We start from the raw sequence: 24,666 nt of genomic DNA on the forward strand, positions 1-24,666 counted from the left end.
TATTTTTGTCTTTTGGAAATGTCAAATACACTGTACAACATTTTGCCCCATTGAAAAACTAGTAATTAAATGGGCTCAACATATTTCATGAAGGTAATTAAAATTGTATGTATAATATCAAAGCACAACCAAATTAGTAACAAACATTTTACTAGGCAGATGTAAAATACCTCGTAGGAAATATGGCCAATGGTTCAATAGCCATTTAATAATTAAACAAGTCTTTGCCTTTGGCATCAAGTACAAAATCAACAAAAAGAAAAAAATGCCATTTCAACAACCATAATAAAGGTGACTTTCGGTAAACAGAGCGCCTAATGGGGTAAGCAGGAGAGCACAGAAAGCTAAGGAACCAAAACAAGATGGCAGCTGCAAGCCTGAGGGTGCAATGGGCTAGAAAGTTAGCCCTTAAATGTTGGACTACCATATCAAATTGGATATTCCAGAAGAAGGTGGATCTTACCTCAGGTGAGTGTTTGTTATAATATTTATTTCAGAGTGCTTATTAAAAAAAGATCTCAAGGTGTGCTGTGTCCTAGCTACTCCATAAAAACGGAGTACCATGATCGAGTACCAGGTTTTTGGCTACAAACATACATACGCTGTGCACTAAAATATAAAAATACATAAACATTTATTTAAAGAAAACCCCTAATAAAAATTTTACAAAATGACTGAGCAAAAAATACAATCAATAAATAGCTTTAGTCCTGTGAATCAAACATGACAAACTGAGCAATACCTTATAAAACTAACAGTCTATAAACGTTTACTCATAGCAAGTTGTTTGGTGAGCCACATTTTGTTTTTTTCTTCTTTTCAAGTATTTGTGCAATATAATCTTCTTGTTTCTTCTGTATGTGAAGATCTGTCATCTGAACTCTAAAAAGAGGCAAATAAAAATATTTTTGGGTTAAAAGTTGTATGCAGATTTGATTGGTTGCCATAAACCATTTTCAATTACATGTTAGCTGAGAATATATATAAAAAAAAAAAACCCAAAAAACAGTCAAGTAAGTAAAATAATATGGCTTAATACCCATAATCATGAGCTTTACTGTTTAAGCCAGCTGATTTGATCTTCTTCTATCCTGGAACAAAGGATGAATTTGGGGCCTAATACAACCAGTGCTGGTTTTCATAGTGGTGAGAGGTGAAGGTAATGTGAACTATTCTGAACAGTAGAACAAGTGTGGCGAGAACAGGCCATTCAGCCCAACAAGCTTGCCAGTCCTATTCATCTAGATTGTCCAAAATAACATCAAGTCGAGATTTAAAGGCTCATAAGGTTCTGCTCTCTACTATTACTAGTTGGTAATTTATTCTTTGTGTGAAGGAAATATTTTTAACACTTGAGCAAAAATTCCTCTAAATAAGTTTTCAACCACGTTCCTCTGGACAGTTTAACTACAGTTTGATAGCCTGAATACCTGATGTAAGATGGAGATATGTGTTTAGATTAAGTTGTATTTACATTTAAAGTGCCTTGCAAATGTATTCTGAGTCTTTGAAAGTTTGCAGATGTTACTAGATTACAAATGATATTTGCACAATTAACATTTTTACTCAAAATCTGCATTCAAAATGTTAAGGCATGATTAGTTATTAATTAAATTGAATTGTAAACACAATCAAAAACTGTAAAAAAAAACCATTTGAAGAAATATTGATAATCCACACAGTAATATTTGTCTGATATTTAGCCACGGGGTGATCTGTGGTGTGGGCGTTTCTCACCGAGTGCACAGGTGAGGAACTGCCCACATCCGTGATTGTTCCCGTGGCTGATGTGCTGCAGCTGCTATGGCCCCTCGTAATATAAAAAGAAGCACGAGTCGGTTGAGAGGAGGAATAAAAAGAATGAGAGAAAAAGGGAAGAGAGTATGGAGGTTATAGGGAGCGAGGAAGCAAGTCAGTGTGAGAGAGAGACACAAAGAGCGTATGGGTGAGCGAGCGAACGAGCGCTCGCGGGCAGCTGCGAGGAAGCCTGGGTGTTGGGCCTACACCCAGGAGTTGGAGTTGGATGTTGCTCACGCTGAGCGATCAGGTAGCGCGAGTGACCAGGGAAAGGCGACTGGCCGCAAAAGACCGGAAAGGCAGCAGGAGTCGCGAGGCTTGGAGCTTCAGTCCTTGGTGTGGGCGTCCTGGAGACCAAGGAGTCCAAGTCTTAGGCCTGGGATGAGTGCCAGACCGAAGCCAGGATCGGGAGGTCTCCAGACCTGTGTTTGAGTTAGAAAAGGGCAGCTGCAGAGAGAGCGTCTCGCCTGTTGAAGGGCCCGTATGGGAGAAGCATGTGAGACGCTAATGCTAACAGGAAAGAAGCACCGAGCTTGGCATTGTCATTGTTGTTGATTTTAAAAGACTGCTTCCTGTATGAACGTTTTAACCTCGGTTTTTAAAGGATTGTTTTTTCTATTTATTGGTTTTAACCTCCACATTCTTTTATTGGATTATTTATTGAACTATTTTTGAAGCACTGCACTTTATTGAACACTTTGTTTTTGATTGTCTTTTTAATAAAAGCCCTTTGCACATTTATACCATCCCCTTGCTCAATTGTTTATTGTTGTCTCACTGTCTAGCTCAACTCGGTGACATTACCGACGGTGTTGGGTTCAAGGGCTCCCGAATAGCGGATGGGAGCATGGAGTCGAACCCGCATCGTCACACATGTGCTATGTCACTGTAGGAACAGTCATTTTTACACAATGGGCTGCATAAGGAGGAGTTGGGAAAAATCTTATCTAATCCAATCATCATAATACTGCTAAAAATACAGCTGGTATACTATTGTAGTTTTTGGTAACTTCCACACTGTTTTTAGGATTATTAATTTTGACTAGCACTTTATTTCTTGTTTGGTGAATACCATATAAAGAATGAAGTATATATTATCGTCTAATACAGATGGAGTAAATAAATTACAACTTCTCAGAAGGCCTACAACTCAAGGAGAATAATATACATGCATAACAATGGTCAAACCTGATGTTACTTAATTTTTTTTAATGTACAGATAGTGTACATTAAAAAAAAAGTATAAAATATAAACTAAAATGGCAATGTCCAAGGTAATGTCTCAGGTCCTCCCTTTACATGTCATCTCCAAGTCTGCGCGTGTTTCCTCCAGGTGCTCTGGTTTCCTTCCACAGTCCAAAGGCATGCAGGTTCCAGTGAAGGGTACTGTCAATTTTAACGCATACAAAGACATGTTAAATGAAAATGAACTGGAACACTGATACTGAACAAGGTCTACTTGTCATCTATTAAATGCTTATTTGGCTGAATGGGCACAGAATCCCCAGAAAACCTCCAAAATCTTGTAAAAAACCTTCCCAATAGAATGGGGGTGGGAGAACTCCATATTAATGCCCATGGTTTTGAAATGGAATGCCCAATAAGCTCTTATTGGTGTGATGATCAGATGTCCACAGATTTTCACCAGTTTATCATTGCAGATGTATTCGAAGACTGCAAGAAATGTTATGACAGTTTAAAGAAGAAATATAAATTTGTTCAAATGTTTGCTCAAATAAAATATGAATGAATGGATTTTTTTTCCAAAAACTTCCTCCAAAGATCATTTGAAAAGCCAATTTCCCTTGTTGTTTACTATAGTGTACTAAATACTCAAAAAACAAAGAAAAGAACAAAAGAAATTAATGCAAACCTATTCATACTAATGCAATACAATGAATTTGAAACAAGATCAAGAAGTGTTACTATCATGAAACACTATTCAGATGATAAATAAAGAGCCTTAACACTTCTAAACTGAATTTGAAAGTTCCCAAGATTCTCCCTCTAAGTACTCTAAGTTACTTTGATGAATTTATTTATATTTTGCGCATATCATTTCAAGAAAAATACATATCACAAATATTTTACGTACTAATCAGGCATTTTAAACAAGTATTTTCCAGCCATCGCCAGTAGCTCCATCAGGAAATAGCCTAGCATCTGAATTCAATGGAACAACTGCAGGACACCATGGGAGTGCAATGGTTAGCTTCATGAATGCAGTGTCTTGGGTTCAAATCTTGAATCTAGTCATTGACCATGTGGAGTTTGCAAGTTGTCTCTGTGTATGTGTGAGTTTTCATCTATTTACTCCAGTTTATGTCCCATATCCCCAGACATGCACAAGTTACAATGATTGTTCCAAACTGGCCCTGATTTAATGGATCTCTATGAATGAGTGGGCACTGCAATAGACTGGTGTCCCACTCAGTGATGGTTTCTGCACTGTGCCCAATGTTGCTGAAATATGTCCTTCTCTCTGTGACCCTGTACTAGGTTAAGTCCATCCATCCATGCATTTTATAATCTACTTACCCAAAGCAGGGTTGCAGGAAAACTGGAGACTATTTAGCAAGCATCAGAAGCAAGGAAGGAACAATCCCTGGACTGATTGCCAGTCTATCGCAAGGTGAACACACACGCACACACATACTAGGGCAAATTTTAACAACACCAATTCATCTAATTTGCATGTCTTTGGACTGTGGGAGAAAACTTGTGCACCCGAAGGAAACCCACGCAGAGCATGAACCCAGTCTCCTTGCTGCAAGGCAGTGGCAATACCCCTGCACCACTGTGCCACCCACACACTAGATTAAGTAGGTCTGAGAATGTTATGTGGAAAAACACACAGCCTGAAAAAAAGGTCATATTTAAAACTGGACAATACAATGAGGGATAGTTATCCAAATTATCATAAAGGTGTTTTCAATATTAAATTTTTTTTTTCATTTTGATATACTTTATTAAACACAAATAATGTGAAATTTAACATAAAGGAAAAACATTAAATACATGTATTTAATCTGTATAACTCATTTTCTGTTAAGCTGAAACCTTATAGTTAGCATATTTGTAACCACAGAGATAACAGTTTATTAAGTAATTACTCTACTAAATGATAGACTTACTTTAAAGTTACTTTCTGCTTATTCAGTCGATGATGAAGTTTCTTTATTTCGGTCTCTTTTTCATTTAACATGTCTTTGTGTTTTAAAGCCACAGATTCAATTTCTGTAATAAACAAAATTCACTAACCCATTATTTTACAGTCAATGTAATAAAAAAAACACAAATTAAGACAATGTTAATTTGGAAATTTCAGCAAAGATTGGGCTGATCTGGAAAATCTGCATTTCAAATGATGAAAACAGGTATTAGTAAATCTGAAACAACGAGAGCAAACCTCAAAACAATTATAAGTTCAGTAATTTATGTTTTCATTAAGTTATCAAAAAACATAATACATTAGTACAAAATTACCAAAATTGCTTTTAGCAGGACATTATCAACCATGTAAAGAACTTTATGAGAGCTTACCATTATATCGGCTTATGAGTTGGTCATTTTTTGTGGATTCCTTCAGAGCCTTTTTTTTAACAATGGCAAGCCTAAGTGATAAGCAAAAAAATAATAAATTAGTATATCAAATCAAATCTATTTTCAAAGTAAAAAAAAGAAATGAAATTAATGACATTAAAATAATTCTGAGTTAAACATGATGCTCTACTATTAATTCTTACATCAAGTAATTTATTAAGTTATTTATTAATTATTATTACATATTTTATAATTCTGTGTATTATCTTTTTATATTTTTCTTAAATGCATAGGCTGGGAGTTTAGCAACTAAGCATTTCTCTGCATATTTTCTGTAAATATAATTTGCATGTGACAAATAAAATTTGACTTGGCTAAAGTGAAGAATCTATGAAAATTTTATATTCCATTCATAAAAAAGATAAACGCTATCACATTTGATTACATTCTCATCTTGGCAGCATAAAAATGAACTGATTGTCATTCATAGGTCAACGCACGTTTTTGCACACTTGACCCTAAAAACACTATAAACATGCCTTAAAACAATCTACACTATGAATAAAGTAGTCTTCTTTGAACTTAAATGAGTTACAATTTCAATTACAGCCTAACATTTTTCATAAACATAATTTACACACTCAGGGTTGGGAGCGAGATCCTGTGCCAAGTGGAAGAGTTCAAGTATCTCGGGGTCTTGTTCACGAGTGAGGGAAGAATGGAGCGCGAGATCGACAGGCAATGCGGGCTCTGCATCGGTCTGTCGTGGTGAAAAAGGAGCCGAGCCGTAAGGCAAAGCTCTCAATTCACCAGTCGATCTACGTTCCTACCCTCACCTATGGTCATGAGCTATGGGTAGTAACGAGATCGCGAATACAAGCAGCTGAAATGAGTTTTCTCCGCAGGGTGTCTGGACTTTCCTATGAAGACAGGGTGAGAAGCTCAGTCACCTGGGAGGGGCCCCTGAGTAGAGCCGCTGCTCCTCCGCATGGATGCCTCCCTGGACGTCCAACTGGGAGGAGGCCCCGGGGACGACCCAGGACACGCTGGAGGGACTATGTCTCCCGGCTGACCTGGGAATGCCTCGGGATTACCCCGGAAGAGCTGGAAGAAGTGGCCGGGGAGAGGGAAGTCTGGGCATCTCTGCTCAAGCTGCAGCCCCTGTGACCCGACCTCCAATAAGCAGAAGAGGATGGATGGATATTTTACACACTATATACACAACAGAAACAACTTAAACACCTACATTAAAAATGAATAAAATGTAAACATGTTGACTGAATGAAAATTCAACATCAGTATTTGAGAAGCTCTTTACAAATGCAAGGAATTTGCAGATTCACTCCAATTTAGTTTCCTTATTTTATATTATACTGTGACATATTCACAGTTCAACTCAATAGAACTAAGTTGAGCACAATAAAAAAATGGCAATTTTTTTCTCAAAACACTTGGATTAAACAGGTATCAGAATATTATGTTACTTTCATACTAAGCTGTTCTGCAAAGCAAATGTAAGAGAGACTGCATAGGGTAATAAATAAAAAATAGACTAAAATATATTAAGAATTAACAAATGTGACTTATTTCTGCACATCACATGTTCTATTGCATGGAACTAAGGAAATGTACCGAAGTTTCAAACTGTTATGGTTCGAAACATGTACTGAATTGCGATCTTACAAATATATTACTATTTCTTGCTGCCATCAATTTCTGAATATGTAATCTGATGATATGCCTGTATGGGAAACCATTATAGCAGATGGACATTAGAGACTGCCTCCCAGGGACATACTTTATATTCCCTCATTATGCGGATTGCCAGAATTCCTCTTATCGTGCTCCACTGAGATGCCCGCGGTGCTGTATTGGAACTGCAATTCCAGTGGGCAGCCCTGCTGGGTTCCAGGGGGTGCCACCAGGGGGGGCTGCTGGAGACAGTCTTCCCTCTTCTTAGGAGGAACTTCTGCCTGACCAAGAAGCACTTCTTGAGGGCAGTGTTGTGGCAGTGGAGGTGCTCCCTGATCTAACATAAAATGATGCTGTTCCCCCTCATTCGGGGAGCCAGATTTGGGAGGATGATGACAAAGCTTACATGAGGTGGAGGTGGGAGTGAAGAAGGGAGAACATTTTGTATCTGAAAGGCTTGCGTGAAGGTATTTTTAAATAAATCAAAATATTTGGACCCAGGGTTATGTTTGATCTAGCTGTGTCTGGGTCTCAGAGATGCCCCCTACAGGTTACAAGTACTTCATGCATACAGATAGAGAGGCATGTAGAACTGTACATTCCTCAGGGAATTAATACCAGAATTTAAAGTAATAAATAAACATGCTATGTAAAGTAAATTCCTGTCTGCTAAACTTCAGCATTGTGTTTTCATTGTTATTTGTTTTAAGTAAATGGTACTTTGCAACCTTTCATTTGCTTACAGAGACAATTTTATGTAATGCTTTATTTTTGAGGTAAGAATATTATTGCTTTTCTGCATAATCATACTACAATAACAGAAGCAATATGGTACCAAGAGACTGTATAGCTTTGCTAAGTGTGCCAAATAAAAAACGAGGTCTGTTTTTTTCCGTTGTGCTTTGTTGCCTTCCTTAGGTATCATAACTGCAGTATTTAGTTTGCTTTCAACTGACAAGCTACTTATGAATTTATATTGAGTCAAAAAAACGTAGTCCTTGGTTTCCCATGAAAACTGAAGGGCATATTTGCATCCCATGACATGGGAGGCTGTATCACAAATGTGCTGTTAATTTGTTTTGATGTTCTGTCCCTGTTTTCTAATTTAATTTATTATAGCTTCTGGCTTTTTTTTTTTACCTTTTTCTCACTGTTCAGTGCACATTCTTTGGTACGGGAACCAGACCCTTGTGGGGGGCATACACAATACTATTCAAGATAACATGACATTTGATGTTGGCACAATTTTTCTACAACATAAGACATCACATATTATGAAGCATCCACTCTCTTAACACCAGTTTTTTCACCAGTACAACATAAACTGCAATGAGTCTTATTACACATTAAAAATAGAAAAGGCTCTACCGGAAGCTATGAATGTGTATTTTTATGGTGCATCTCATACTGCTCTCTTATCCACTGAAAAGCATAAATTGCAGAAAAATATCTGTTTAAATCTGAATCCAAACTATAGGACCTGCAAAATGAATAGTTAAACAGTAATGTCCAATGATATGAATAAACATGCTTACGTTTTCTCAAATGACTCTCTTTCTTTTTGTAGCTGTTTTTTCAGAACTTCAATTTCACCTGAGGCAAACTCTGACTTTTCATTTTCCATGGCAAGGAGAATTTGAGTTTCTTTATGCCGTAATTTCTCTTCCTTGGATTAGATCAAACAGAAAATCATTCTGGAAAATATACTGTAAAATGCAAGCCATGACTAATTTGAAAATATATATCTTTGATTCAAGTTTTAAATATCAAAAAAAAATATAAACAGTTTCCAGTTTTCTTCTTCTTTTAGGAAATTAAATTATTGGAGGGTATTGGGTAAGGCTGAGTAAGGAGAGAAAAACAACAGCACATTTCAGATGGTAACACAACACAGAAAAGGAGAGGAAGTTACTAAAGAAAAAAAATATCCAGTCACCTCAGAAATGCATCCCTCACTTGCACCACATCTGCCAAATTCAAGCCAAATCTGGCAAGCATTTCTTCCTTATGATGTAACAAAAGTCATTAACTAAAAGAAAAACACTGTCTATTAAAAGCTCTGATTTGCTTTGTACAGTCGTGGCCAAAAGTTTTGAGAATGACACAAATATTTTTTTTCACGTTTGCTTCTTTTGTCAGAAACATCTTACAAAAAGATCTAAAAACACAGAACAGCAAACTTGTGCTATTCTCAAAACGTTTGGCCACGACTGTAGTGCCTAACGTCTTACCATACTCATCTGCATCTTAAAGACGTTAAACTGTTGACATCAGAAATACCTCAAGCTGTTTCAGCACTGCTTCATACTGTTTTCTTGGGACCATGGTTTCTTCCCTATCTTCATCCTTTGAACAAAGTAAACAAATCATATTAAATTCAAAACCTGGCCTGAAACAATATTTTTAAAGCAGTAAATACAACACAATGTGCTTTGTGATCTTTAGGGATGTGGGAAGTTGGAGTGAATGAGACACCAGTCTATCACACTCACTCACTCAGGCATAAATACCAATGCATGCTGGTCCATTTAGAGCATGTGCAGAGTTCTCTCAGACAGTGATCAGTCAGAAACCAAACAAGCTATGAGGCTGCAATTCAAATGATTGTGTCACCCTATTCTTGCATATACTGTATTAACAACTGAATAAAGGCCAAGATTCACTTAAACATTAATGGGTAATGACTGAGCGAGATTGCCAGTGTTAGAGGCAGACATGATGTTCCATCACAATATGTTCCGTGACAGAGTGAGAAGCTCAGTAACTCCATTGCGCCTAAAAGTGGAGTCACTGCTCCTCCAGATTAAGTGGACCCAGCTAAGGTTAACTGGGCCTGACATAAGGATGCCCCCTGCCCTGGGTGGCTCCCTCTTGAGTTGCTCCAGGCACATCCAAATGGGAAAAGATCTTGCTGAAGACCCAGGACATGATGAGGGGTCTGTCTGTTGGCCTGGGAACGTTTTGGAATTCCCTTGGAAAAGCACAAGGACGTCTGGGCTGACCTGCTTGGCCTGCTACCACTGTGACCATCACCAGGAAAAGCAACTTCAGAAAATGAGATGAGACAATAATAAAAAGAAAAAACATTACAGTAAGCAACCTTAAATAAACCCTTACTTTTACGCACTACACGTGGTCATTACATTCATTTATTTATTCATTCATTCATTTTGGTCTTGCCAAAAAACAGTGTAGTTGAAGAAACTAGAAAAAATCTCTTCTATTGTCATCTATTCATTTGGAATTAAAGAACTCTACTGCTTGCCAAACTGCACATAAGGAAATCATAGTGCAGAGGGGCAAGGCCATTAAGAATTTGTTCATGCTTTAATAAATCAGTGTTTACTTACTGGCCTTCCACAGCCAACTAATCAGTTTGAAAGAATCAACACTCTAGATTTTACCCTTCACCTTTATGTTCAGCAAGCATGTTTTCAAAAACATAATTCAGGCCAGTGAACAAAATATAGAACATAACAGAATGATGCACGGAGCCGACACATGGGCAGTAAAAGGAGCACAGGAAAAGAAGCTGGATGTGGCCGAAATGAGAATGTTGAGAGATGTGGAGTTACAAAAAAGGGCAGAATAAGAAATGAGGAAATGAGACAAAAATTCCTGTTCAAAGTATGTCTGAAACTAGTGTTCAGGTCAAAGGGCAGAAAAAATTCAAAGTCTTGCGTAACTAGACATGGAGACAAGTTGAACGGTATATCATACGTGGGGGTTTTCTCTTATCAGGGAGTCTTATGAGCACAAAATGAATAAATGTCTGTTAACACATTTGTGGTGACAAGGAACATGAGACTTTGTACACAGGACAATATCAATACTACTACTACTACACGACTTCCAGGCTCACATGTAGCAGGCCAGTTTACAGCCAGATAATAAAGGAAATATACAAAGACTCTATGCAGGAAGTTGTAAGACATGCAAGCTATCGCAACAGCACTAAGCACTGAGCCACCAAGATCAGGAGGATTAAATAAAAATATAAATCAAAGATAATAACTGCATGTTCTGGAAAATTGTATTTTTATCACTTATTCGGTATGCAAACATTTCATTAAGTGATTTGTTTCAATTCATAGGTAGGCATACTAAAAGACCTGTGGTTGGCTGGTACTTAAATATATCAGAGGCAGTAATCCAAAATACACTGGTAGATGGGCTTTCCATTATGACATGGACCGATACCAGTGCCTGACTGTATACCATGGCAAACTCAAACCAGCACTGGGAAAAGAATAAGTCTGGGGAAACTGGTGGCCAAGAACATTTTTGGGTATTCTCAGTATATGTCAGGAAGGTGTGGCTGGGCATTATCCTCCTGAAAGGCACAAGGCTGGCCTGCCACAAAATGTCATATGTGCTCTCAACTGATCACTGTGCAGTCAAACAAGTCTTAACATACAGCTGAGTAAAAGGGGGATGATATTAAAAACACAGACCTCCCCCCCCCAGTTCCGATTGGGTGATGCCCCATTACAGCTTACTCATCCTTCCTGAGACAATGGGATGCGAACTCCAACACTGGATTACTTGACAGGCCTTCTCTACCAGCTGCACTAAAGGAGAACTCTACCTGCCCAATGGACAATTGGATTTCTAACTGCTAATGGAAGGACAAGCTACGGACAGGAGTGGAAAGAAGAAGGGAGCATTGGTGTATCAAGTATATACACAAGTGGACAAGCCACACTAGTAGCCACATAGCCATCAATACCTGAAAAGGAGGATTGTATTGAATTCTTCCTTCTGTCTTATACTTAATATAGACACCATTTTATATATGTTCTGTCCTGCTGGTGCTAATGTGGGTGCAGATGACTGCTGTGAGGGCTTCCTCCTATCATATATGGGGTTACAAAGGAATTTGTGCAAGGCTGAAAAGCTTCATCTTGGCTTTAACGACACAACAGCATGAACAAGTATGGAAAAATGCAATATTATGTGCTGTTCCATACACTTCTGAAATAAAACAGGGTAAACATCTCACCAAACTTTGGGTGACAAGATTTTCAAAGTCCCAGACCGGGACACTTATAACACATGCATGTCAGTGGGTTAACACATGGCATGCATAATGTCCATCCTCATTTGTTTAATGCCTGCTTTGTCTCATCATCATCAGAGAGGGATCAAGGCTAGTGAAAAAATACATTTTCACAAACAAGACCTAATGCATGCTCCTACTGTACATCAAATCAATACAAATTTTTAAAGTAGAATTTTATATTTCATAAAAATCTCAGTTCATTTAATACAGTATATTACATTCATGAATAAACTCAGTGCATTTAACGTCTAAACATAACATGCATAAACGTAAAAAGTGCATTTTGTTTGTTTTGAAATATCTGTATTAAATGTTAATGCACTGTTCTATGCATTCTGGCATATCCTTCTGTAAACTTCAGGCTCATTTGTAATTCTTAATTATTTTACTCAAACAAACCAGGATAAACTGAATTTACAGGACTTTAATTATATTGCCAGCCTTTTTTGTTCATTCTTCCAGTAATTTATGCATCTGTTCCAGTTGGTTTCATTTTCAACTAGTTTTTGACATGGGAATGGGAAATAAGTACAGATGCCACAGAACCTGCTTTATTTACCGTATTTATTTGTGTACCACGCGCCCTTGTGTAAGACGCGCACCCTAATTTTTACAAAGAAAATCGCGAAAATCGTTTTGTCCCGTGTACGACGCGCGTTGTGATTGTATAGGAAGCGTTTAGAGAGAGAGAGAGAGAGCGCGAGCAAGCAAGTGAGCGAGCCCAAGCAGAAGACGTAAACATTACAGAATTACATTTCCTTGTGTATGACGCACACCTGATTTTCTAATGCTAATTTTGGGAAAAAATGTGCGCTTGGTACACGCGTAAATACGGTAATCTATAACCTGGGAACGGATGAATGCCATGGGACTAAGAATTACAGAATTACTTTGAGAATGGAAGAAGTATGGAGGGACCTATAAGATAAAACACTTTTGCTCAGAGTCATTCATCACCAGGACAAGATAGCTAATCAAATATGTGCAATGTCAAGTGTCCTGAAACCCCATTTGTGCATTTTGACATAAACATGGGACCAAAAAAAAAAAAGACAGAAAGGCAACAGAGGAACCGACATCAGAGATTGAGACATGTGGAACTGTTTCATCTGGACATCAGAGAACGTAACCTATGAAGAACACTGATCGCTAAATAAAAAGCTGCCCAGGACAACATCCACCCTTTGACACTTCTGAATTTCAGCAAGCACTTCTAAGACTGTTTACATCCAGACTCTGCTACTTATTTTTATCTTCTATGATTTTTTCTTTTCTTTGGTATTGTTTTATACTAATAATACCATGTTGCTTTCATATTTTCTGTGCTTTGTCTTTTATCTAGAGCAGTGCTTCCCAAACTCGGTCCTGGGGACCCACTGTGGCTGCGGGTTTTTGTTCCAACCAGATTCATAATGAGTAACACCTGATCACACTGATCTCATTTAATTAGCTGGTATTTTTTTTTCTCTTATTCTACATTCAGAAAATGTACAGTTATAAAACATTAGAAAAATTCTGCTTTTGCTATAGATTTAAATGCTAAACTCTCTTTTCTTGATTTCATTATATTTTGCCCTTGTGCAGTTATCCCCCTTCATAGTACCTTATTAATAACAATTAAAAATGAGCAGAGCAGACACAAAGGCAAACAACACTGAAAAATCAACTACTTTAGCGTCAGACCCACTAATTAGTAAAAAATGGATTAAACAATCAATTAGAACACCTGGAAAAGTAGAATGAAAATCAAGATGAAAATATTGTTAAAAAGAAAAAATACATTATTCCCATATAACTTGGTACATTTTAATATATATTTTTTAACCAAACTTAGTTTTCTAATTTCTATATTGTTCCCAAAACACAGAACTTGGGAAATAACACATCACTTAATTAGCCCAAGGGTTCAAGCTGGTTGGAACAAAACCTGGCAGCCACAGCAGAGTTACCCACAAGGTTTAACAACACTGTTGATTTCTACCCTCAACAACTGAAACAACATGTAGTTTGGTTAGTCAGTGGCATCAAACCAAAGAGCTGCCATTGTATGTGTGTTGTGAGTGCACCTGCATGTTTGTTAGTGCTGGTGAAAGTGAGTCCCTGTTTAGAGAATCCTATGCAGAATTACTGCGGAGTGACTGGAAATCAGCATCCCTCGAGACTTTATCTGGCTAGGATAGCTATGTGGGTGTGTGTGAATCTTCAAGGGTGCAAGTAAATGAACCTAATAAACGTTCTGGTAAGTCTCACAAACATTACGATGATACAGCTCCTCTGTAGCTTTTTGTGGATGGGAAATGGTGATCAATGTCTGACTTTCCTCCTTGCATGACAAAAAAAAAAAAAATACTTTGCAATGAGTGCACAAAGCTTTAGTCACATCATTAGTTTTTGGTTTGAGAAAAAGGGAATACTTGCTGCAGCTCCTGATTCATTTTCTTTTTGGCATAGTTGATTTGTGAGACTCACAGTATTGATCTGCATCCTTGTATTTGTACTTTTTTTTTCTTTCCTGTCAGGTGAAAACACCTTAAGGTGAAATAAAAAGCACCTGGTAAAAGTAAGCATTGATAGGCAGTGTGGTGTAATGGTTAAGGCTTTGGACCTAGGACTTCAAACACTGCGATTGTGGGTTCAAATCCTGCTACTGACACTGTGACCACAAGCAAGCTATTTCACCTGCTTGTGCACCAAATGGAAAAACAAAAGATATATAACCAACTGCATCCTAAAAGTTGTAAGTTGCCATGCATAAAGGTGTCAGTCAAATAGTAATACTTGACCAATTGCCAACACAAGGTACAAGGCAGGAACAAATCCGGGGCAGGGCGCCAGCCCACCGCAGGACACACCAAGCACACAATTGTGACCAACAACTGTATGAAGCAGTGATGGTCTTGCTTTTGATTGGTGGTCTGATGGAGCACAATAAGTCTTTTTTAGATAGATAGCATGTTAAAACCGGAACATATTGTTATATTTCATTCGGGCCACATAGCTCGAAACCTCTGGCCGTCCTAACTAAACTGCATGTCAACGTCTCTGGCTCTGGAGGAAAAACGTCAAAACAATAGTTGGCCTCCGCAAACTCCAAATGATTTGAAAATGTAGGACAAACGAAAAACCAAGAAATGTGATTTAGCTGAAGAAACACAACACTCCACGTAAAAAGTCAATTCCGGATAAGTGGCAGCTATTGCTATTGGTTGGGTTTGCAAAGGAAGAAAAATAAAAGAAAAACAATTGTTACCATTTTGAGAATGTTTTATTGTGGACTGTGGATATCCTGGGTAGTGGGATAAGCACCTTCAGGAAAAGAATGAACTTAAATTCGTTAACATCTCACTCTCTATTATATATATATATATATATATATATATATATCAATCTCAATCCGAACACCACTTGTGCAACACGTTCAAACGGCGTTAGAAACTCATGACACGTCCCCTCCAGCAAGCCCGACCATAACTTTTGCGTACGTTGTCAAGAAACTCGGGACTTCTCAAAAATATCATACCTTCTGTTTAAAGTCGACCAAGATACGTTGTTGTATTTCAATGACATCTCGCAGCTGTTCATAAACCAGTACAGAACTGTGCATTTTACCAAACAATTCTGACAGTGAGTGTGACAGTTACTACTCCACAATCAAATCGGAAACTGTGCACTTGAGACGCTGTGCTGTCGTCGTCTTGGTAACGTTAACGACAGTGCCGGATTTCCAAATGACAGTCGTATTCTGATGCCGCAGAGCGTGTCTGTCGCAAACTTTTTTTTTCGTAGTGAGACGGTAGCAGTGGCGAGCGGACGCTTTAACCCACACACGTCACACAGCGGCAATTAAATCATTAACAAAAGTTTAAATTTCCGTTTCCTTTTTTGAATGTTCCACCGTTGCTAATGCCATTCCTGACAAGGTGATCGCATTAATTAAAAATGCAGATTTTGCTGTTGTGAACGTTATTAGACAGAAAATGTAATCATGGTCTTAAATGAGGACTGTGTAACCCTTGTGTAATGACTTTAGTGTATCTCTCTTTGGAACGCAAAATATGATAAAATGATATAAATGTTTGTGTATCTGTGTGCTCATCCGGTTGCTATCATTGTCATTGTAGCAGATGCCGCATCACACACATTTGTGGTACTAAAATACATTGCATTTGTAATTACAATAAATGGCCCACCGCAAGCATTAACACAGTTTTTACAAATCCTATAGCAAACGGCATATAATAGAGGGATGCTGTATGCATTGCATGGTGCACTGCAAATGTTAACGTGGGGGGTCTTCATTGATTACTTCGATTTCAGCCCCTCTTAGACAGGTAGCCCAGCTAGTAAAAGAATAAGTGACTGTGTATCAGTGTGTCCATCTGGTTGCTATGTCTTTGCCATTCCAACAGATGGCACGCCACCACCATTTTTAGGAATAAGCTGTATTGCACTTGTCATTCCAACAGATGGTGCTTCACAAGCATTTGTAGTAACTGATTTTATTACTACAAATACTTATGAGGCACCATCTGTTGCAAAGGCAAATTAATTTTATTATGCATTACAAAATACACTCCAATATATGGAATACTGCAAACATTAACACTGATGTCAACATTGATTCCTTAGATCCATCTCATTTTGAACAGGTAACACAATTAGTCTTGACTGTAAAACTGTGTGGACAGCCCCAGATTGAAATTGTCCAGTCAAAGTAGTCACTTATAGAATTGTACATAAAAAGTATCCTTTCAAAATAACCCCCTGACAAATTTAAGCATGATCAAGATGAACTTTGTACATTCTGTGTTAATATAAAATAAACCGTTATCTGTCATCTTTCGGGGTTGAAATTCAAAATTACATGTCTAGAACTTTTACAATTAATGTTACCTTTCCACAAGTCAACCACCACGTTGTGTTCCATGAGCAATACCACCGCTAGAGAAATGAAATACAGTACATTATTAATTTGGTATTGTTGATTTGAGAGATTTCATATACAGGTACATACAGCTAAATCGACTTCCACTGCTTTTTGTGTGTAAAATTGAACTTCCGTGGTATTTAAATTTATTAAGTATGCTGAAAAACAAGAAGGAAAAAGAGGACAACTGAGATATGTAAAAGCTCCTCCTTATTTTCAGGTCAAATGAATATCTGTGGCTGCTAATGGACTCTATTATACGTTGTCTTACAATTGTGTTTTTTGAGTAATAATAATAATAATAATGAAAACTGCTACAATTCAAGTGTAGGACTTGATGGCAGAGTAGGAAGAGTACCTGTATGCTATTCATAATCACAGCCCTGTACCTCAAAATGTCCACATTGAATGAATGAAACTTCATTGGCAATAAGCTTATTTATCCATCCATCATTATATTGATTCTGCTTAATCCAATAAAGCGGATGTTAAATTATGCAACTTCAAGTCATCTGCTATGTCACATTTGCAGCCTGTAGTTGTTGATCACATTGCCAGACTGTGTCAATTTTACACGACTAAGTATTGCTGACCATGTCACATTTCGCAACAATCTTCCTGCCCCTTTTTGTGACATCCAGTAGCTTGCCGGAAATGGCACTGCACACAGCTTTAACAGCTTTTTTCGTTCTGTCATGATATTTAGAACACAAGACATCAGACAGATATGCTTCTCTTCCATTTGTGTGGTCCAAATCCCACGTGTTCTTTATTCCTCTTCACTGTATTATATTCATTGTACTTCTGGATGAGCATCGCTCTTACGCACATGCACCCTACCCCAACCACTAAAGACAAACTCACAACTATTTGATTTTATTGGAGTGAGTTGTGGATTAGTTGAAGCAAGTCGCTGGCTATGTCACATTAGGCCACTGAATTCACGGGAGGATGACTTGTCTGCTGCTGACTGGCTAAGATTATGTATAAGAAAGTTATAACTGAAACTCGCTGTAAAAGACTCATAATGTGACATAGCAGGAATGCATCAAGTCAGAACCAATCCCAGCAGAGCCAGGGTGGGGAGAAATCAGCCCATAGGAGCACAAACTCATTAAAAAAAAAAAAACTGGTTAGTGGAATTTAGAGACCCAAATGAACTTAGCACACACAATACAACAGGCAAACATTATCACCTGTCAACATTGAGAGAAAGTGTAAAACACCAAGCAGGGACTGTGTTGGGATTGAACTACCGGCTTCTGAGGCTGGGAGTCAGCTACTCAGCCTTAACGTGTCATCAGAATCATCATACAAAAATCTCTTACATTTCAGATTTACAGGATCATAGACAACTCTGGTCAGTTTTCTATGTGGAATCTGCATATTCTCTCTGTTTCTGTTCTTTTTTTTTTTTTTTTTTTTTTTAAGATCCCCATCAACAAATTTGCCTGTGTTTATTTGGAGATTTTGTTCTGGGTGAGTATAGGGAATATACAGTATAAGTGGGATTTTCACAGTGTCCAGGGCTGGTCTAGTCTGTAGCTCCATGGAGCCTGAAATGGAATTAAGCGCCACACCACACAAGAGCACAAATTAAAGTAAAAATGGTTTTGAAAAATTCCAGGGTACTTTGCACCCTTGTCATTAAAAAAAACAAAAATTGCGCAGTCATTGTCCACCAGTCAAAGCCCTTTAATTATTGTTTAAACAATTCAAACCAGTCCAAGACCAGCTTGGATAAAAGGGGGGGTTAGCAAAACAGTCCTAGAACTATAAATTCAGTGTCAAATTGGGTTCAAACTGTTGGCTGGGAGAAACCAGTCAGAAAAGAATCACAAATATGGCTGAACATCATAACATTTTTTTCTAGTACTGTGTACTGGAATCGTCCCCGCATAAATCAAAGTCATCCAGATGATCTGGACCACCCTGTAGATTGTCTAATTCGTGTTGCCATCAGGGAAAAGTAGTGTTTCTTCCCAAAGAAGAGGCATATTCGCGAGAATTAAAAGATTTGTTGTTTGGTGAAATTGAAATCCACATACGCGAGTGGCAGAGACGCCAGGCGAGAGAAGTGAGCAGGGGGCAAAGCCACCTAGTATATATATGTGAAAGTATCTCTCTGAAAAACTCACGTCACATCCCACAATTTTCTCTCTCTCTCTATATATATACATACATATACAGTATATATATATACACATACATATACAGTATATATATATACACATACATATACAGTATATATATATACATACATATACAGTATATATATATACATACATATACATATACACACACACACACACACACACACACACGCATACATACATACAAACTTTGCTATTTTATTTTCAATTATTCTTTCCTCTTTCTTTTGGGATTATTATACTTTAATAAATAGCATGTTGCTTTTGACTTTATGTCTAGAATGGCTGAAATAATAAACATTAAGATACCTAGTGTAGAGGGGGACTGCCATTTGCTTCATCACACACACACACACACACACACACACACACACACGCATACATACATACAAACTTTGCTATTTTATTTTCAATTATTCTTTCCTCTTTCTTTTGGGATTATTATACTTTAATAAATAGCATGTTGCTTTCAAATTTGTATACTTTGACTTTATGTCTAGAATGGCTGAAATAATAAACATTAAGATACCTAGTGTAGAGGGGGACTGCCATTTGCTTCATCCCTGCCGGGTTATCGAGGCTGAGAGTTCACACATCAATAGGAAGAACAAGTGCGGTAGAAGTAAGATGTTCTCGTTTGGCAAGTGGCATATAACCTTCATGTGACTCAGGAATGTGCACACGTTGTTAGTGCTGGAGATAACAAGTCCCCATGTGGAATGCTAGGGAGTGATTAGGAGTGCAGCAAATCTATCATACAGTACTCATGCGAATAGGATCTGTGTGTGTGTGTGTAGACCAACCTGGTAATGAACATGGCGAGTCTCACTCACCCCTCAATAAAGCAGCTGGAGATTATAAATTATAATGAAAGGCACCTGATTACAGTCTTTTACTTGAATGTGGAGTAATGAAAGTACACAAACAAATGCAAAATACCTGTTGTTACAGCTTCATGGAAAAGTTTTTCTTCTGAATTTTTGAATTCAAAACTCTATGGAATTTGTAGCAAGGAAACCAATGTTCTGATTGGCACCAATGTTCTCCTGTAATTTTTTGACAGGTTGGGTACTCAAACATTTTGTGCAATTTTTGTCTTAGACCATTTCATATTTGTATACCTTGAGCCAAAAGCACAAAACATGGATTTACTTAAATCCACAATACTAATATTACATTTGTTTTTATTGTAAATGAATAATGGAATGTTTCTTTTGGAATTTTTGGAATGCCTGACTGGCTTTTGACATGGATGACGGAGGAAAATGTTTTTCCCAATTCACAACTCATAATAGAGATAGCAAACAATTGTACAGATTATTTACAGGTCAGTTGGATATTTTTCATGAACAATTTAAACACAAGTAAGGTTGAGTGCCCAGAATGCTGGCTCCTAAAATAAAAGCATCACCATATCTAGTGTGCCACAGATAATCCCCAGCTAATGAATTTGGACTAGGAGAACCTACGCTGGGGATGAAAGTTGGGTGCATCACTATGACCCAGAGTTCACATAATAGTTGACAAATGGACACGTTAATTCTCCAGCACCAAAGAAATTCAAGGTTTAAGCCTGTGCCGACAGAATCACATTCTCAGTTTATTATGTGGATGTCGTTAATGTTGTCCACATTGATTACATGGCTCAAGAGATTCACAGAACCGGTTCAACATTATGCAGTTTTGCTTTGGCATCTGTGAGAAGCACCCAAGGAGAAGCAGTAAAGAAACTTGTGGTAGGATGACCGTGCTTCACACACTCTGCACCCATTACAAAGGCCGCTTTGTGAGATGTCATAACCAACCTACTCTCTAGGCCCTGTGCGATTACCCAATCTGAAGGGCTACCTCCATGGGGGTCACCTATACCAGTGATGCAGACAGTACTTCAACTATAAAAAAAGATCTGTGAACTTTATAAAAAGTATTAGTACTAAAGAACTGTTATTTTTGTTTTTCTGGTGTTTCTCTCAACAGTCAAACTTTTTGATCTCCGCTCATAGATGGTAGCTATCGACAAGATTTACAAGCACAGGGTAAAAAGAAGAATGATATTAGTGGATTCTTAAGTAACACAACACAACACAACTGCACACACTGGCTCCTTGTGTCTTACAGAATCGAATATAAAATCCTACTAATAACTATTATACACACAAAAAACTATAAATTTATCTGCATAAACATTTTGAAAAATCATACTGCACAGAGTACAGCCTACAATTTGCTCAAACCTAGTTAGCAGAAATGCAAAGCAGGAAGGCAGACAGCCGAGGTACCTTTACTTTGAAACATTAGATATTTTCAAAGTAATTAAAATTACAAATTTAATGGTCTAAATATCAATATCATTTCTTAAAGGCAGTAAAGGGTTAATTTTTACTGTATTAAAAGAAAGTCTAAACAATTTTGTTTGCTTTTCTATTTAAGTTTTAAATTAATGGATTACTCATTTATCAATGAAAATATTTTGATTTAACATTACACAAAGCTGTCAAAGTTGAACCTTTTAGTATGTTAAATGCAAGTCTATATTTAAAAAACTTAAGTTTTAATTACACAAATATCATTTATGAATAAAAATGCTTTTTTTTTTATTCAATCGTTTTTTAATTTCTCCCAACTAACTTACTTATGAAATCAACTAAAGGCTGGTAAAGAAGGAAATGTTGCCTCCTGCTGGCCACATGCAAAATCTTCCAGCAGTCCATATTTCTATCAAAGTCTCCCCTCTATGAACTAAGATGGACCTCTTAGATCAGGGGGATTTAGCACAGCATGTCCAGGAGTAACGGATGTCTTTTCACTCCCTTTTAGATCACACAACTTACGCTACCAACAATCAGGCTTATATAGGACTATAACACACATCTAGATCAGGCAGAAGAGCTTGTGCATGCACTTCACAGGTCAAAATCACATCTTATGTGCTGCATTTAACTAAAAGACAGGTTTACTGTTTTATGAAATGGCATCCAGTTTCTATTACTAGTGAGCAGATTTTCTTCTAATTTTACACAAAAAAGGAAAAGCATAAATGTTCACTGCAATATACAAAAGGGTTACCCATCTACTTTACATACAAAACCCTAATCATCAAAAAGATTGATAAATTACTTAATAATACACATTTTACCTAAGTACAGATCTTTACAAAGTCATTCATTTATTTTATAAGTAACAAAGTTCAACATATTTTTTCCCCACACGTTTTAGCATGTTGTAAGGTAAATAACATTTACAGGACATGGCTTCAAAGAAATGGCGTAAAACTTGCTTAATGAAGATAGACCTCAAAAAATAAATCGAGATTTCTGTTTTGTTTTGTTGAGGGTTAGAAAGCAAATCTCACACCAAGCGGAATCCTGTTTCAAAGTAACCAACTCTGACACCACTGACATCCATATTTTGCTTTCAGTACATTTTTATTTAGATTTTTACCCAAAGAGACTTGCAAGGCACAAGCATGACTGACTCCGTATTTGTTCACTTGGAGCCACGGCGGGTTATGTGAGCTGCTCTCACAGTCACAACTGTGACCTGCAGTGCAGCCTGAACAAGCATCCTTGTGGGCCACACTTTTAATCCAATACCAAGGTATATTTCAACTTTATTTACAAATTCAGATCTACCAACATCTATAAAATGTGTTACTTGTGATATTTTACCACTGTTATTTCTTTACTTACTTAAATTATGTCACCTGGCATAAGAAAGGCATCAAAAATGTAAGTTTCATATTTCCCAGCTACACATAAGCTGTGAAAGTTGAGTATACTGTCCAAATTTAAATCTGTATGAATAATGATGATTTTTTTCTCTACTGAATGACATAACTGGACAATGTAATGCCAGCATTTTTTACAGCTAGGAGGCTTTTTGTGAATTCTATGGTGATGTACAAAAAAAAAAAAGAAATCAACAATTGCTGGTAGCTATTTACAGCTTTGTCTTAACATGCATGTGCATTCTGACACAATGATATAATTCTTTTGTGCTCTTAATGGAGATGGAAACTGGAGAGAATTACGTATTATTAATACTTTATGGGTGGAAGCAAAAGGAATTCTTGATTGCTGAAAAATCAAGTGCTTGGTTAACTTTTTTTGGAAGAAATGATCAGCTATAATTTTTGAGACTTGCTGGAACTAAATCTAAAAGCAAGATGGCAAGTTCAGACAAAACACACCTTACTTAGTATTAGGAATAAAGCAGGAATTGCACCAGCTATGAATTATTATTATTACACTGATGTATAGAACTTGGTATTAAAAGTATTCTTGAAAAAATACTATAATCAAAATAATCTTTTAACTAATAGGAATACCTATATACAATTTTTGATTTGTTGTTTGGATATGGATTTATAAAATATCAGGAATAGCATTAACAATTATATTTTTCACTCCATATTTAATAGCTTCAAGATTTCTCTTCAATGTTACATCAAATGTGCATGTTAAGTATTGAAGTATATAAACAGCATATTATTTAAATATGGCCTGACATCTTCCGTTTTAATTCAAAATAATTTCAAAGAACAACAAAGTCATTGCACAAATTAATTGAGAGTGCAGACTTTCAATATATATACTGTTATAAAATTTGATTTCAGAACAAACTTTTATCTTAGTTCCACAATATGGTTGTATTTGATGGTGTATGCTCATTTGTTACTCGGTTTTACTTTTAGATTTGCATTCACAACCCTTATAAGAATGATTTGAAACAATAAAAATCACTTGAAAACTCCATACTAAGTTTATAAGGTGTTAATTTATATGGCAGCTAAGAAAGAGGTAAAAGAATACCATAGGTTACCATTATTTACAAATTTTAACAGCTATAAAAAAGTTGGTACAATATGGAAAGGCAACTAAAAACAATTAACAGTGATATTTAAATGCTCTGTGACCTGTAATAAACTGAAAACAGTAAGACAAAAAAAAAAAAAGTTTTTCCTTAACAACTTCTATTTTGTGTGTGTGTATATATATACTCATTCTTAATCTGATGTTTGTGCAACAAGTTCCAAAACAGTTGGGCCAGGGCATGTTTGCCATTGTTTTTGTTACACATTAAATTTCCTTTTAATAACTCTTAGTAACCTTTTTTTTTTTTTTTAAATTTTGAAAGCCGGCAGAAGGTGGCATGGCTCTACCTAACTTCCAGTTTTATTACTGGGCAGCAAATATACAGGCGATAAGAACCTGGACACAAATAGAAGAACATACACAGGCTTGGACCGCAATAGAAGTAAAATCCTGCAGTACTTCTTTGTATTCCCTGCTCTGCGCTCCAATAAACACACGTTATCGGCAATACACTAATAACCCAATTGTGCTCCACTCACTTAGAATCTGGAACCAATGTAGAAAGCATTTTAAGACGGAGAAGCTTCTTTCTGTGGCACCCCTGCAAGAGAACCACCTCTTTCAACCCTCACAAACATATGCAGTTTTTAATATCTGGAAAAAATTTGGACTTAACTT

General features: G+C 37.0%; 1 protein-coding gene across 1 annotated transcript; it reads right to left on the minus strand.

The window, feature by feature from the left end:
- Positions 1-26: 26 nt before the first annotated feature.
- LOC120542116 (spermatogenesis-associated protein 24-like) lies at positions 27-15,887 on the minus strand. Its single transcript, XM_039774280.1, has 6 exons — positions 15,615-15,887; positions 9,313-9,378; positions 8,568-8,698; positions 5,341-5,411; positions 4,932-5,034; positions 27-882 (listed from the first exon to the last, which is right to left on the minus strand). The coding sequence occupies exons 1-6, from the start codon at positions 15,696-15,698 to the stop codon at positions 774-776; spliced, it is 564 nt and encodes a 187-aa protein (XP_039630214.1). The 5' UTR covers positions 15,699-15,887; the 3' UTR covers positions 27-773.
- Positions 15,888-24,666: the final 8,779 nt, after the last annotated feature.

The sequence above is a fragment of the Polypterus senegalus genome, chromosome 13, assembly GCF_016835505.1.
Source record: "Polypterus senegalus isolate Bchr_013 chromosome 13, ASM1683550v1, whole genome shotgun sequence".
Classification (NCBI taxonomy): Eukaryota; Metazoa; Chordata; class Cladistia; order Polypteriformes; family Polypteridae; genus Polypterus; species Polypterus senegalus.

Coding starts and splice junctions, on each gene's coding strand:
- LOC120542116 (XM_039774280.1), bottom strand. CDS start 15,698: ATGCACAGTTCTGTACTGGTTTATGAACAGCTGCGAGATGTCATTGAA. Junction 5,035..5,340: donor ACTCATAAGCCGATATAATG/GTAAGCTCTCAT, acceptor TGTTTATTACAG/AAATTGAATCTGTGGCTTTA. Junction 883..4,931: donor AAGCAGAAAGTAACTTTAAA/GTAAGTCTATCA, acceptor GCCTCTTTTTAG/AGTTCAGATGACAGATCTTC.